Source organism: Pteropus medius, unplaced genomic scaffold (assembly GCF_902729225.1).
Source record: "Pteropus medius unplaced genomic scaffold, Ma_sr-lr_union100, whole genome shotgun sequence".
Lineage (NCBI taxonomy): Eukaryota > Metazoa > Chordata > Mammalia > Chiroptera > Pteropodidae > Pteropus > Pteropus medius.
In genome coordinates this window covers 9945039-9959289 of record NW_024352783.1, presented here as the reverse complement: position 1 = coordinate 9959289, position 14251 = coordinate 9945039, and the positions used below count along the sequence as shown (strand labels likewise).

General features: G+C 44.0%; 1 protein-coding gene across 2 annotated transcripts in view; it reads left to right on the top strand.

Moving 5' to 3' along the window:
- Positions 1–399: 399 nt before the first annotated feature.
- NT5M (5',3'-nucleotidase, mitochondrial) overlaps positions 400–14251 on the top strand; it is a 28925-nt gene continuing 15073 nt past the window's right edge. The window contains exons 1-3 of one of the 2 annotated variants that reach the window (XM_039847584.1): positions 400–848; positions 4001–4101; positions 12970–13030. In XM_039847584.1, coding sequence (XP_039703518.1) covers positions 579–848; positions 4001–4101; positions 12970–13030 — 432 coding nt within the window. In that variant the 5' untranslated portion in view covers positions 400–578. The remainder of the gene's footprint in view (positions 849–4000; positions 4102–12969; positions 13031–14251) is intronic. The other variant, XM_039847583.1, reaches the window with a different exon arrangement.

Below are 14251 nucleotides of genomic sequence, written 5' to 3'. Positions count from 1 at the left end.
CTAATACTAGCCTCTCCCCCAGATATTCACTGTAAAGCAGGGAAGTTTTCAGAGTGCACATTATCCTGTTTTGGTTCCTTCACACTACTGTCACTCCCTGAAATATATTTTGCCTGTTGTGCAGGTATATTTGCTTTTTGTCTTGTCTTCTGAAATATAAGTTCCAGGATTTCAGGAACCTATTTTGTTCATACAAAAAGCGCGCAATAAACGTCTCATGACACTGCTGGTGCAGTGTGAAGTGGGTGCCCAGGACCAAGGTCTTGGGAGAAGATGTGAGTGGAGAGCCGGGACACTGGATGTCCCAGAGAGAGATCCCTGCACACATGGATATCTTCAAAACCTCGCCCCTCGGGCCCCGCCCCCAGGGGGCGCAAGTCCCTTTAAGGGCTGCGCTACCATGCGGCTGGGTGGGGCGCGCGCCGCGGCCTCGCTCTGGGGCTGGAGTCTGCGCGCTTGCTGCCCGCGCGCTCCAGCCGGCAGTGGTTTCTTCTCCAGGCGGTCATGTCTCTCTGCCCTACCCTGCCTGGAGGCGCCGCCCAAACACCGCCGTCCGCGACGAGCGAGTGCAAGAGGCCATGATCCGGCTGGGCAGCTGGTGTGCGCTGCGGCCCCGCGGCGGGGGGGGTCCGGCGGGGCGGCGCTGGGGGACGCGCGGGCCGGCTGGCCCAGCGAGCGGCCGAGCCCTGCGGGTGCTGGTGGACATGGACGGCGTGCTGGCCGACTTCGAGGGTGGCTTTCTCAGGAAGTTCCGCGCGCGCTTCCCGGATCAGCCTTTCATCGCACTGGAGGACCGGCGCGGCTTCTGGTTGTCGGAGCAGTACGGCCGCCTGCATCCCGGGCTGAGCGTGAGCACCCCCTGCCCCGGCCGCAGTTCCCGCCCCGGGGCCCCGCCCTCTTGGGGCGGGGAGATCAAAGCCGGCCTTCCCAGCCCGGGCCCGGGAGCTCGCGTGTCCTTGGGGGTGGATCGCCGCCCCGAGCCTCAGGGTGATCCTTTTGTAAAACGGTCCTGGGGAGGACCGAAGGCGCAGCACCTGGGGCAGTCTTGCGCTCAGTAATGTTGGCATCGAGGGCTTCTCAAAATTCAGGAGAACACAAAACGTAATATACCTATCTTCAGCTGACTTTAAGATTTTTGGTATATTCGGCCACAAGTCTTTTTTTTTTTAAATAAAATGACTATTACAAGTAAAATCTTCTTTGACCCTTGCTGCAGTTACATTTCTATTTTTTCATTCTCATGACGTTGAGTATCTTTACCGCATAGCTCCCTGTGGTATTTGAAGCCAGAAGAGGTTGAGTGACTTTCTGAACATCGCACCATGAGTCTGTGGTCAAGATGGGGTGGAATCAACTCCTTGGCTTCTCCCCTTGGTCTGCTGGCCCTGCCGAATACTTGTTTCACCAGACCCCCTGATTCCCCCGTGAGCTCTGCTTTCTGAGTCCATGATGCGGGGTTGAGGGAGGAGATATCCAGGCGAGGGAGGAGATATCCAGGCAGGTTTACAGACAACTTGATTTGTAAATTTAAACGATTTCGTGAAAGGAACAGGAGTTTTGCCATGAACAAACTAAAGAGGCTGGGTATTTTCTGGCATTCCTTGATTGGCCACCCAAGGTAACTGCCAGAGGATTTGATGGTGGTGATGATAGTGATGATATTAGAGCCTGTTTGGTAATCACAATTTGGCTGCGTTACCTCCTCTGTGAGGTAGACGTTATTATCTCCAGTATGCAGGTGAAGAAACTTGTCCCAAGTGATATAGTTAGTAAGGGCCTCAGCCGAGGTTCAAACCCAAGTCTGTCTGCCTCCCCAGCACATTTAGCTTTCCCTACCCCAAAGTCCTGTTCTCTGACATTTCTTTTGACTTACAAAAGGCACCTCAACAATAATTTGGTTTGTTGCGGAACAGGTGTTAAAAAGGAAATTAAGTGCCGTTTTTGGTCATAAACACCCGGGACTTCCCAGAGACCAGTGTGCTGACTTCTCCCAGTCCTGATGCCTAATTAAAAACTTTAAACTGGAGAAAATACCCTAGTAACATTTTCAGCCTCAATAACATGGCCCCCTGCTCCGTGTGTGTGCTCACTTATAGACAGTGTACAGCATTGGCAATCTGGGCACCTTATTTCTTCCCAGGAGTGTGTTAGGGTGATGAAACTAAGCCTACCCCTGCCACTGAAAAGGAAAGTAGCTTTTCCAGTCTTTTGGACAGTTGTGCAGACTCCGGGTCTAAGGAGATGAATTGCCATTTTCCAAGTACAAAGCAAAGAACAGCTCCTGAGACACAACGGAGAGTCTCGGATTGATCCAATTTCCTCTGCTTCTAGGAGGATTGCAGAAAATGGGATTTTAATAGGTGAAAACATACCCTTTATCACCGGCACAGCTCTCAGTAGGACATCCTTAGGTCTCCCCTTGAGCCAGCTGGCCCAGCATCTGTAGTTAAAAACGACCAACTCACCAACCCAGCTAACATATGAGGCATTTCTACTTTACAAAATAACACTTTATCCATATTCCCTTTGATCTTCATAGTGCCCTGAGAGGTAAGCATGGCAGAAATAGAAGGTAGAGCTCATTTGAAAGGGCTTAGAATCTCACACTGGTAGGACAGTTGAGGAACTGAGCCCAGAGAGAGAGTGCCATGACCAGGGTTTCAGGGCAAGTTAAGTGAAAGAGGGAGGGAAGGAACGCTGGGATGCTAATCATTAAGGTGAGGTGGTTAGTCCAGGATCACATAGCAAGAGCCAAGACTTCTAACTCCTCCATTGAGCATGTTTTCCACCACTCTACACTGCCTCCATGTGAGTTAGAAGCTCCAAGTTCAAGTTCTGACAGTATCACCCATAAGTGGCTTTGGAAAAAAAACCATTGGTGAGCATCAGTTTTCTCATTTGTAAATTGGATATAGCAATTCTTACCCCTTGTGGGATGTGAGGGTCAAAGAGAGAACATGTTAGCAATAAGCACTCATTTGCTTAACCCATTTGCTTAACCCATTTGCCTCTTCTAGTTCACGAGAGTATTGGCAGTGTGATCTCGGTGTATTCCACACACTCATCTTCTGTGGCAGTGGTGCTTGTTCTGGAGTATGTAGGCTTCTGATCTGGCAGAGGCACTTCCTGCACAGTGTACAGGGGATTTAGGTTCCTGCTTCTCAGAGGCTGGGGTTTGTTTCTCCTCCTGTTGTCACTTTCCCATTGTCCTGGCCCTGAAAAGATGTGGCATTGTGCAAACTTGATTTTGGCTCAGCCACATAAAGTTGAAACTCCTAGCCTGGGGATTGAGAGATGGGGTTCTCCCTGCTCAGCCACCGTTTTGATGTGTGACATTAGGTAAATCCCTTCCCCTCTGAGCTTTGGTTTTCTCATATGTAAAATGAGGGTCTGGAATTTTGGCTCTGAAAGCCAAAAAAGCGGAATTCTTTCTTTTAAACAAAGCTTTTATTGGCATCCCAATGCATAAAAGATAAAAGAGCTATTTCTTACCCTGGAGCTCTGTCCAGTGGCCCTCTGACTACCCCCCACCACCCCACTAAGGCACAGTGGTGCTCTTAAGGATCTCTGAGTTTGTCCAGCCCTTGAATTTAAAGACTCTAATGTTATGGCAAGACCTGGTCCACCCTTGGCCTCCAGCATGCCTCTGGCCATTAGGATCAAGCACACATGTGGTTCATGATGATTGGTCTCAGACGGCTCCAGCTGTGCCTCTAGCAAGCAGAGCAGGCTTCAGAATCCACAGCCCCTGACATCTTAGCTGGTCTCTGCTGGATCCTTGCAGAAATCAGATCTCTCTTGGGGAGGGACTGGAGCATAGGCAAGCTCCACAGGGTCCCCCTCCTGCCGTGAAATATGTCCATGGTGTGTGGGAGGGGGATGAGGGGAATGTGGAAGCCCCCCCCCTCCTTGTCAGCAGCCCTTTCCAGCTGTGATATTATCCTTGCCCTGAGGCTGGGTGCTGAGTACCCAGGAAATCACCTGCTTCTCCTCTTCTCAGGAGAAGGCCGTCAGCATATGGGAGTCGGAGAATTTCTTTTTTGACCTCGAGCCTCTGCCAGGGGCTGTGGAAGCTGTGAAGCAGATGGCCAATCTAGAAAAGTAAGTTTGTCTTTCCACTGTAGTGTCTGTACCTTCTTGCCATCTCTTTTTTGCTTCTGCCCACTCCTTCTCACTTCTCTCTCCTCACCCCTGCACAGGGCCATGCTTGTTCCATCATCACTGGACTTGGTAAAAACCTAACTGAATAAAACAGACTCTGCTTGCAGGCTCTTAAGATGTTTTGATTCAGTAACTTGAGAAAATATTAAGTCTGATTTGACATGGTTCACTGGGTGTTGAAAGTTTATTTATCCAGCAACTATCTGAGAACTGACTGTTAGATGCTGCTGGGCACCAGTGATACAAAAACAAACAAAACAGTCCTTGCCTTCATGGAGCTTACAGTCCAACCAGATAGCAGACATTAAACAAAGAATCACACAAGTAAAGATAATCACAGATTGTGATAAGTGCTGAAAAGAAAAAAAATAAGGCATATGAAGAGATCTAAAAGGAGCCCTAATGGAAAAGGGTAGTAAGGAAGCAGGGAGAGTATTGCGTGAGATGTTTCTGTTTTGTTCTAGTGAAATGATTGATTCCATGGACTGAAGCCCCCACTCCACAACCACTGTATACTATCCACTGAAATCCATTAGAAGTTACAGATGATATGCTCCTCAGAGAACTTTTTTGAAACAGCCTTTTTGAGATATAATTCACATACCATACACCCATTTAGAGTTAGAGTGTACAATTGGATGGCTTTTAGGATATTCATAGTTGTGCAACTGGCACCATAGTTAATTTCAGAACATTTCATCAGCCCAAGAGAAACCCTATACCTATTAGCAGTCCCTCCCCATGCCTGCCTGCCCTCTGCAGCCCTGGGCAACCACTGTCTACTTTAAGTCTCTACATTTGCCTATTCTGGACATTTCATACACATTTCAGACAGTATGTGCTGGCTTCAGCATAGTTTCCAGGGTTCATCCACATTGTAGCACAAATCGGTACTTAATTTTTTAAAAATGGAATCTGTATTTAATGAGGCATTCAGATTGAGAACCATGACATTTCCAAACAGAATTCTCTCTCCTGCTGAGACATAGCTTTCTGATTTGCATACCCTACGTAACTTTGTTTTTAAAAATTGATGTGTAATTGACATATAACATTTTCATTTCAGGTGTATAACATAATTTGATAGTTGTATATATTGTGATCATTCTTTTTCATTGCTGAATAATATTCCATTGCATTATGCCACATTTTGTTCATCCATTCATCAGTTCATAGACATTTGGGTTGTTTCTACATTTTAGATGAATACTTTAGAATATTTTAAGAATAATATTACTATGAACATTCATGTATAAGTATTTTGGTAATTGTGTATTTTCATTTCTCTTAGGTATATACCCAGGAGTGGAATTACTGGGTCATATGGAGAATCTATGTTTAACATTTGAGAACTGCCAAACTGTGTTCCAAAGTGACTACACCATCTTACATTACCACTACTAATGATTGAGGGTTCCAGTTTTCCACATCCTCATCAATACTTGTTATTGTCTTTTACAGTCTCGCCATCTTCGTCGGTGTGAGTGTTATTGTGGTTTTGATTTGTATTTCTCTGATGGCTAAGGATGTTAAACATCTTTTTGTTTGCTTATTTGCCATTTGTATATCTTTTTTGGAGAAATGTTTATTCTAGTCCTTCACTACATTTCTTAAATGGGTTATTTGTCTTTTTTAAATTAACTTGTAAGAATTCCATATATATTCTAGATTACAACTCCTTTATCAAATATATGATTTGCAAATATATTCTTTCATTCTGTAGATTGTTGTTTTACTTTCTTAATGGTGCCTTTTGAAACACAGATTTTATTTTGATGTAGTTTAATTTACCTATTTTTTTTTCTTTTGTCACTGTATTTTTGGTGTAATTTCTAAGGATTTTTGGCCTAATCCAAGATCACCAAGATTTGCTCCTATGTTTTCTTCTGAGTTTTATAGTTTTAGCTTTTACATTAAAGTCGTTTGACTTAGTTTTTGCATATGGTGTGAGGAAGAGGTCCAGTTGTCCCAGAATCATTTGTTAAAAAGACTTTCCTTTCCCTATTGAATTATCTTGGCATCCTTGTCAAAAATTAGTTGATGATAGATGTTAGCATTTATTTCTAGACTTGTATAACTTTTATTGGTCACAAGTTTGCTTGAAGTTTGCTTAGCAACCTGAATGACAAATCAAACATAAGGTATGATTTGGCCTTCATTGTACCATATAAATGCCTCCCAAAATAGTCAACTTTCAAAGTTCTGACATGATAAGTAGGCATCAGAGAAACACAAAATGCTTCGAGTTTGAGTTGTATCATAGACTTGTTTTGTTGGTAATTTACCTGTAGATTTGAGTCTAGGTCTTGCAGAGTAGTGTATTTTATGCTGGATTATTATTTGAACTTGATTTATGGTGAAATAGTGTTGTATAACTTCTTCCATCTATTGCAAAAGCCTGGAGAGGCCAAGAATATGTGTATTGCACTGAAGCTTTTTGAAACTCTTTTCTTGTCTGGATCAGCATTTCCTGAACCATTCACCTGACTGTGTTCTGGGGAGCTGGATAGATTGTGGCTTAGATCTGGGCTTCTCCAAAATCTAACTGTTAGATGTTGGGCAAGTTATTAAACTTTCTGGGTCTCAGTTTATCTGTAAAATGAGGATAATGAGAAAGTCCTCAGTATAGTGCCTGGCACAAATAGGTGCTCAATAAATATTAGCTGCTGTTGTTATTATTCTGCAAGATTTAATAGGTATGCAAAAAGAAAAGTATTCTTTAACCAAAACCATTTGGAAAACACTAAATTAAGGTTTCTTTACTGTAGGAATCTTCAGAGCTGTTTGTTTGCTTATGTGCATTGTTAGTCTTTATTCAGGTAGCAGAGGATGCAGCTTTCTTCAAATGTACTCTAGCTGAAATTGTGTATCTGTGATTTGCATTCGTCCCTGGAGAGAAAACTTGAATAGTCAGTGCCCAAAGTTTGGGCTAAGAGAGGAAGGGGTCTAGTCAGTAACTAAGTAGATGATTGTGTGTCTAGTGCTAAAGTAATCAGAGACCATAGTTTAAAATGTAACTTAATGAAGATCTCTCAAGTGCCTGTTCCATGTTAGACCTTATACCAGGTGCTGCAGATACAAAAGTAGATAAGAGATAGTTTTTGCCTTCAAAGAGTTCATTAGTAAACAGGTGACTAGAACATAGTTCTTCAAGTGCTGTAATAGATGTGTGAGTGGAGAGTGGGAGTGCAGATAGGCAGCTGCTCATACTTCCCAGGGGAGGCGGTGATCCTTGAGCTGTCATCTTGAAGACTGAAAAAGAACCTGCTAGGTGGAGAAGGTAAGGGGGTTTCAGGTGGGAGGGAAACAGTGAGAGCAAAGACCTTACCTCCCACCTGAGCAACTATACTCAAACACCCTCCTTAGCATGATGCGTCCTGACTCCAGTGGCACTGAGTGGAAGACTATGCCTCTCTAGGCATGGCCTCCCACCCTGAAGAGCCAGCTTGGAATATCTTCAATGGCTACTAATTTTTTAAAACTATTCAGTAATATATGGGTATATTCTTATGAAAAACTCATACAGTGTGAAATATGTGAAAAACTGAGTTGCCTGTTCCCCTCCTCCCCTTGCCTATATACATCCCCCTCAATCTCATTCTTTTTGCCCTAGTTAACAATTTGAGGTATGTGCTTCCAGGCCTTTTAAAATGCATTTACATATGTATTTGTATACAGATTTGTAAATTTATATGTTCCACCTAGCAGCCAAAGTGATATTTTTAAACCAAATTCTGGTGCTGTTTGTCTCCCCTTAAAACTCTTAGCTTCCTGTGGCACTAAAATAAAACCCTAACTCTTCCAGGCCCATGAGGCTGTTGGAAACCCAGCCCTCTGACTCCTTTTTGCCTGCTCTAACTAACAACTAACATAATGTATTCCACATAAAATGCCCTCAGTCAATATGAATTCTCCTTTAAAGGGGTAATTTGGGTAAAAAGTGTCCAAACTTATTTAGAGTCAATGCTAGCAAATAAATGAGTCATATCTGAATCTCCCTAGTGTTTAGAATATAATGGATTTCAAAGTGTGTTGGATAAAAGAAATTCATGATTTCTTTTATCAGAAAGTACATTCTGATGTGATTTCTGATGTGATTGTGAGTGGTTCCTGAGGTTGGTCCCTAAGAGAAGGTTGAAAAATATCTGCTTTAAAAATATATAGCTTATGGTTAATTTTGGAAAATTAAAATATCAGATAAAAAGTTTATAATCTCAGCACTTTGAAACCACCACTTTCTTCATTTTGGTGTTAGTGCTTGAATTTTCTTTCCTGTATGTTTTTTCTGTAGTTGTTATTATATTGTATATAGCTCCAAATATGTATTAAGCAGTACACCTCCTAGGGGACTACTTTTGAAGGAAACACCACTCATTTAGAAGGACCAGTCTAGATGTGGTTAAACCTGTGTTAAACATGGCTCTCATTACTGTATTGTAGAGCCTGGAAGCAAGTGATTCATTTATTCATTAAACATATATTTTGTAAATCACTTAACATGTACCTGGCACTGTTTGAGCACTGAAGATGTATTTGCAAATAAGACATGTAAGGTTTTGGACCTCAAGGGGAAAGCCTTACAATGAGGAAGATGAAAACAAGTAAACAAAATAATTTCAGATTATCGTAAGCTTTGTGAAGGAAATAAACAAGGTGATGTGTTAGGGAGTAATTGGGGAAGGAGCTACTTCAGATGGGGTGGATGGATGTCTCCGAGGAGGTAACATTTGACCTCAGACCTGAAGGATAAGAACGAACTAGCTAGTGAAGTGCCAGGGGCACTTCTGGCCGAGAGAGGAACATGTGTAAAGGCCCTGAGACAGGCAAGGACTTTGCTTATTTGAGTAAAATAAAGGAGACCAGTGTGGCTAGAATCAAGTGAATGTGGAGGGTTGATGGGATGTTGGAGTGGTAGAGAATGGGGCTGATAAGAGAATGATGTGATCTAACTTAGATTTTAAAAACTTGGGTTCAGGGCAATGAATTTGGATAGATATTTCTCTAAAGATATACAAATGGCCAATAATTGCATGAAAATTTGCCTTGATATCATTAATCAATAGGAAAATGCAAATCAAAATCACAATGAGAAACTACTTCACACCCACTAGAATGACTATAATAGAAAAAAGAGGTGATTGTAAGTGTTGGAGAGGATGTAGAGAATTTTAGAACCCTCCTCATTGCAGGTAGGAGTGTAAAATGGTGCCACTGTTGTGGAAAACACTTTGGAAAATATTTCTTCAAAGTGTTGAATGTGGAGTTGCCATAGGACCCAGCAGCTGTGCTCCCGGGAATGTACTCAAGAGTAATGAACACATACGTCCACAGAGAAACTTGTGCATGAATGTTCGTAGCAGTGCTACTCACAGGTGGAAACAATCTAAATGTGCATCAATGGTAAATGTGTAAACAAAATATGGTATATCTGTACAATGGGATAATATTGAGCAATAAAGAAGCATGAAGTACTGATACATTCTACAATGTGGATGGCACTTGAAAACATTATGCTGAAGGAAAGAAGCCAATCACAAAAGACCAGGTCTTTTGTCGGATTCCATTTATATGAAATATTTAGAATAGACAAATCAACATATGTAGATTAGTGGTTTCCTAAGGCTAAGGGCAAAATGAGGAGGAACCGCTGATGCATACAGGGTTTCTTTTTGCGGACATGAAATAGGTGATCTGAGAGAGGTGATTGTTGTAAAACTGTGGATACGCTAAAATTCATGGAATTATACACTTAAAATGGGCTCTTCTTATGGTATGGGAATTATCTCAATGAAACTGATTTTACAAAATCAGTCTACTCAATTTTTTAAAAATGAACAAACGATTGATACATTTAGGAACATGAACAAATCTGTAAAATAATGTTACTGGATGAAAAAAGCCAGTCAAAAAAGAGTACTTATTCTATGGTTTCATTTATATAAAATTCTAGAAAATACAGTCTGATTTATGGCGACAGATGGTGGCCTGGGGCCCAGGAGGTGGGGTAGGGATAGGAAGAGATAACAAAGGGATACCAGGAAACTTTTGGGGTTTGTGGATGTGTTATTATCTTGATTGTGGTGGTCTGTGTTTCCCAAATGTCAAACCTTAACATACTATGTCCTTTTAATATGTGTAGTTTCATGCATGTCAGTTATAGCTCAGTAAAGCTATTTCAAAATAATCAGTCTAGATGCTGGGTGGAGAATGGCTCAGTGGGGTCAGAATTGGAAGTCGAAGAACCAGAATTGGAATTTTGCAGTGAGAGGTGGCTGTGTTTTGGACTGGATGATGAACATAGACAGCAGTTGATGGATTGAAACATGCTTTTGAGGGGCAACCCACAGGAACTGGTGATGGATATTGGGGGTGGAGGAAAGTTAGGAAAAAGGGTGATTTTTTTTTTTTTTTTTTATAGAACAATTATATATATAGTACCATTTACTGGAGAGGACAGGTTTGGGGAAGTAAGGACAATTATCTGTTCCATTTTGGAAATGCCGAGTCTGCAATGCCAGTGTGATGTCCAAGTGGAGACATTTAATAGGCCCCTGAGGATGTATGCCTGGCATTCAGGAAAGATGTGAGAAAATAGAAAATATATCCGTTGGTCTCTGCCCCTGGTTCCTGGCACAGAGCTTCTAAAACCCTTGTGATTTCCTAAGTGATAAGAGGCCAAGGAGCATCTTTTGTTCTAATGAGATGACTCTGGGTTGGCTCTTAGGTGGGAACTGGTCACCAGAAAGACCAAGCCATGATTAGAAGCTTGGAATTTTCAGCGCCCACCCTCTACTTCTCCAGAGAGGGGAGAGGGCCTTGAAATGGAGTGGGGTAATTGATCATTCTTATGTGAGGAAGCCTCCATAAAATCTCAAGAGTAGGAAGTTCATGTGGGACTGAGCCCTTAACCTGTGGTATCTGACACAATCTCCAGGTAGATAATGTCATAATTGAGTCAAATTTGTAGCACAGCCAGCTGCTATCTCAGAGCATTAGTTGGTGTGGAGAAAACGCCCACACATCTGGAGTTAGAAGTGTCGTGAGTATGGTAATAGTGTGAGAGTAAAGGAGACACACAGGATAGAAAGCTGCGAGGGGAAAAGTGGGTGGGTTTTCTTATACAGGAGAGAGCTGGATCATGAAAGCAAAGTTGGGGGGCACCAGTATATAGACAATGTTTAAAGCCCTAGGCCTGGGTGACATCACTAAGCATGGAGTGTAGATGGGGAACCACAGAGGGTCAGAAACCCAAGAGAGGCTGGGTGACGAGGCTGGGCAACTGGTTGAGGGCCGCAGTGGGTTGTCTGTCTTGATGAGGTTGAAGGATTGAGTGGAAGATATTAGAACAAGTTTAATGGAAGTTTAGTAAGTGGTGATCAGAGGAGAAACATGAAATTGAGATTTTGGCAAAAGTGATTATAAGCTGCAGGGTACAGCAGGGAGAGAGGTGTTGGAGATGGGGTGGAAGAACAAGGTTAGGACCTCAGAGCCCCACGGGTTGGGTCCATGCATGTGTGCATGGTGTGCAGTGCCATGTTACGGTCACTGAGGATGATGATAGGAGTGGGGACGGAGGGACAATGGTGATCCTGTAAGATTGGGGAGACACGAAGGGCAGTAACTGGGCAAGTGGTAGGTGACAGCAGCCAGGAAGGGCAGTAGTGATGTGTCTGTAGGTACGGGCTTCACAGAGTCAGGGATTTTGAAGGAGAAATGATCTGGAAGTGGCAATGGAGACCAAGGAAGACTTTCATCACTTCACATCTCTGAAGCACGTGGGATATGAAGACAAAACAGCTTTCATTCTGAGGCACACGGGAGGTGTACTCTTCATGTGAGACCAGGTTTCAGTGCAGGCAGGAAGTGAGAGAACCCGAAGGAGAGGCTGCATATCCAAGGGAATGACCCAGCAGGTGGGAGCGGACAGCCAGGTTGTCAGAAGCAGTGCTGAGAGAGATGAGACTCAGGGTAACTAGAAGGCACATGCTTTCTCCCCAGGTACATGGCAGTCTTATGTATGACTCCCAGAGGACTGATTTGCCAAAGAGAAAAAGAGTCAGGAAAATCCAGTCTTTGCAGGCTTGGTTTGATGAGCCAACTGTTGTTGGTTGCAGGGGCAGATGCCTACTTTATGAGGATTTTGGGCTTAGGTGGCTCAGTTGTTAGTGACTGGGGACCCTTGGGGTTGTGGGGGAGAACCTGGCTCCTGGGAGGCCCTTCTGGGTCAGCTCCCACACTGACTCGGCACAGAAACTCAGACTGCGGGGAAGGGGCACTCCTCAGGAAGCCACATCAGCCTTGGAGAGACTCCCAGTGTCAGGATATTGAGCCAGGCAGACCTGGGCTCCTCCTTGCTGTGCTCCCTGCCAGGAGGTTTAGCTGGATGCTTTACCTGAAGACTTGTCCTTAGCGTTTCTATATGTTGCATTGCATGAGGCCCCAATTCTCCCCCAATAACTTGCTCAGCATCCTTTTAATGCCTCTCTTGTTGTAAATACTTCATAGTATTTCCCTTTCAGATCCCAGACTGGGCATCTAATAAGCCCAGCTAACCTTTTGGGCCTAGCCATGCATAAAAGCCTTAAGTCAGATGCCTACCCCTGAATTGGTTGCATGCGCCGGGGGTGGAGTCCCACATGGTTGCCCAGGGCAGTGGGACAGAGTAGACATCTCTGATATGGAGAGCAGTGGGTTTACCTATTCCAGGTGATGGGCTCAGATCTGAAAGGGTCCAGTGCCGCAGAGTGGGAGGGCAGGACAACAACAGGGATATGACTCAAAGGCTCACTCTCCTCCCTCTTCTCGCAGCACTGATGTGTTCATCTGCACGAGCCCTATCAACATGTACAAGTACTGTCCCTATGAGAAGGTAAGACTTGCAGCTTGCTCGGAGTGGGCCTGGCACTTTGCCTCTTCTTGCTTTGACCCCATGTGTCCCAGGTAAGGGGTGCTGGCCCTCAGCATGCCCAGCAAGGAGGGCACTGACCCTCATAGTGTGGCTGCCACCGGCTGGGATGGCCTCACTGCTGCCTCTTCTCCCATCTATCCCTCCTGTTTCTGTGCCAGGGTCTCCTTTCCCAAAGACCTCTAGCACCAGTTCGAAATTCTGTCACCTTCTCTGAATGGAGCCTGGTAATGATGCCAGGTTCTTTGGGGAGGATGACCATCCACATTTCAGTGAAGTGTCATTTGTGAAAGATGACACAAGGAGGGGCTGGAGGCAACCCAAAGCCAAATATTAGGGTACGTGAATTTATTTATATAAAGCCTTACAAAGGTGAAATAGTTGAGTTTTGCTACATACTCACTTTATCATGTTTATTGAAAAAATTAGAATTACATGAAACTTTTCTGGAAATTGAGAACCTGTGGTTGAACAATGCAGAGGACAGCTCTGTTGCCCAGGAGGTGGGCATTCACACCAGAGGTGGATTCAGGGCCAGCCCCATCCGCTGGGGAAGTTCAAGCAGCTTGTCCCAGAACCCCCCTGCTCAAGGGGCTCGTCTCAGACCTCCAGCATGAGTTCTCTTGAGTGTCTTCACATTACCTTTCCTCTCTCCAACTCTGTATCAGAAACAAAATGTGCACAGTCAGCCAACATTAATTGTCTTCTGTGTGCTTTAAATGGAATTGGAACTCTCGCTTACTGAGTAGTTATCATGCTGTTATACAAGGCACTTGGCAGCCATCATTTCATTGCGTAGTCACAGCACCCCCTTCCATGGTAGTCCTTAACACCCTTGTAACATGAGTTTTGTTAAACTCAGGGGACTTAATGACTTACCCACAGTCAGTAAGTGTATATTTAGGACTGAGGGCCAGGTCTACTATTTCTAGGAGAGTAGCGATCCCCAGGTCCTCAGACCAGCAGGGTCTGCATCCCCAGGGCACTTTAATAGAAGTGGGTATTTTCTAGCCTCTCCCGAGACCTGAATCAGAATCCCTGGGAGTAGCCAGGTGTATTTAAATAAGCCTACCGGGTGCACTCTTAGTTTTGAGAACTGCTCGGCTAGAGTAACTGTTTTCACTGAGGTTATACATGGTGGTCAGGGTGATTATCCAGTACTTATTGGAGTAAGATTGATAAGCT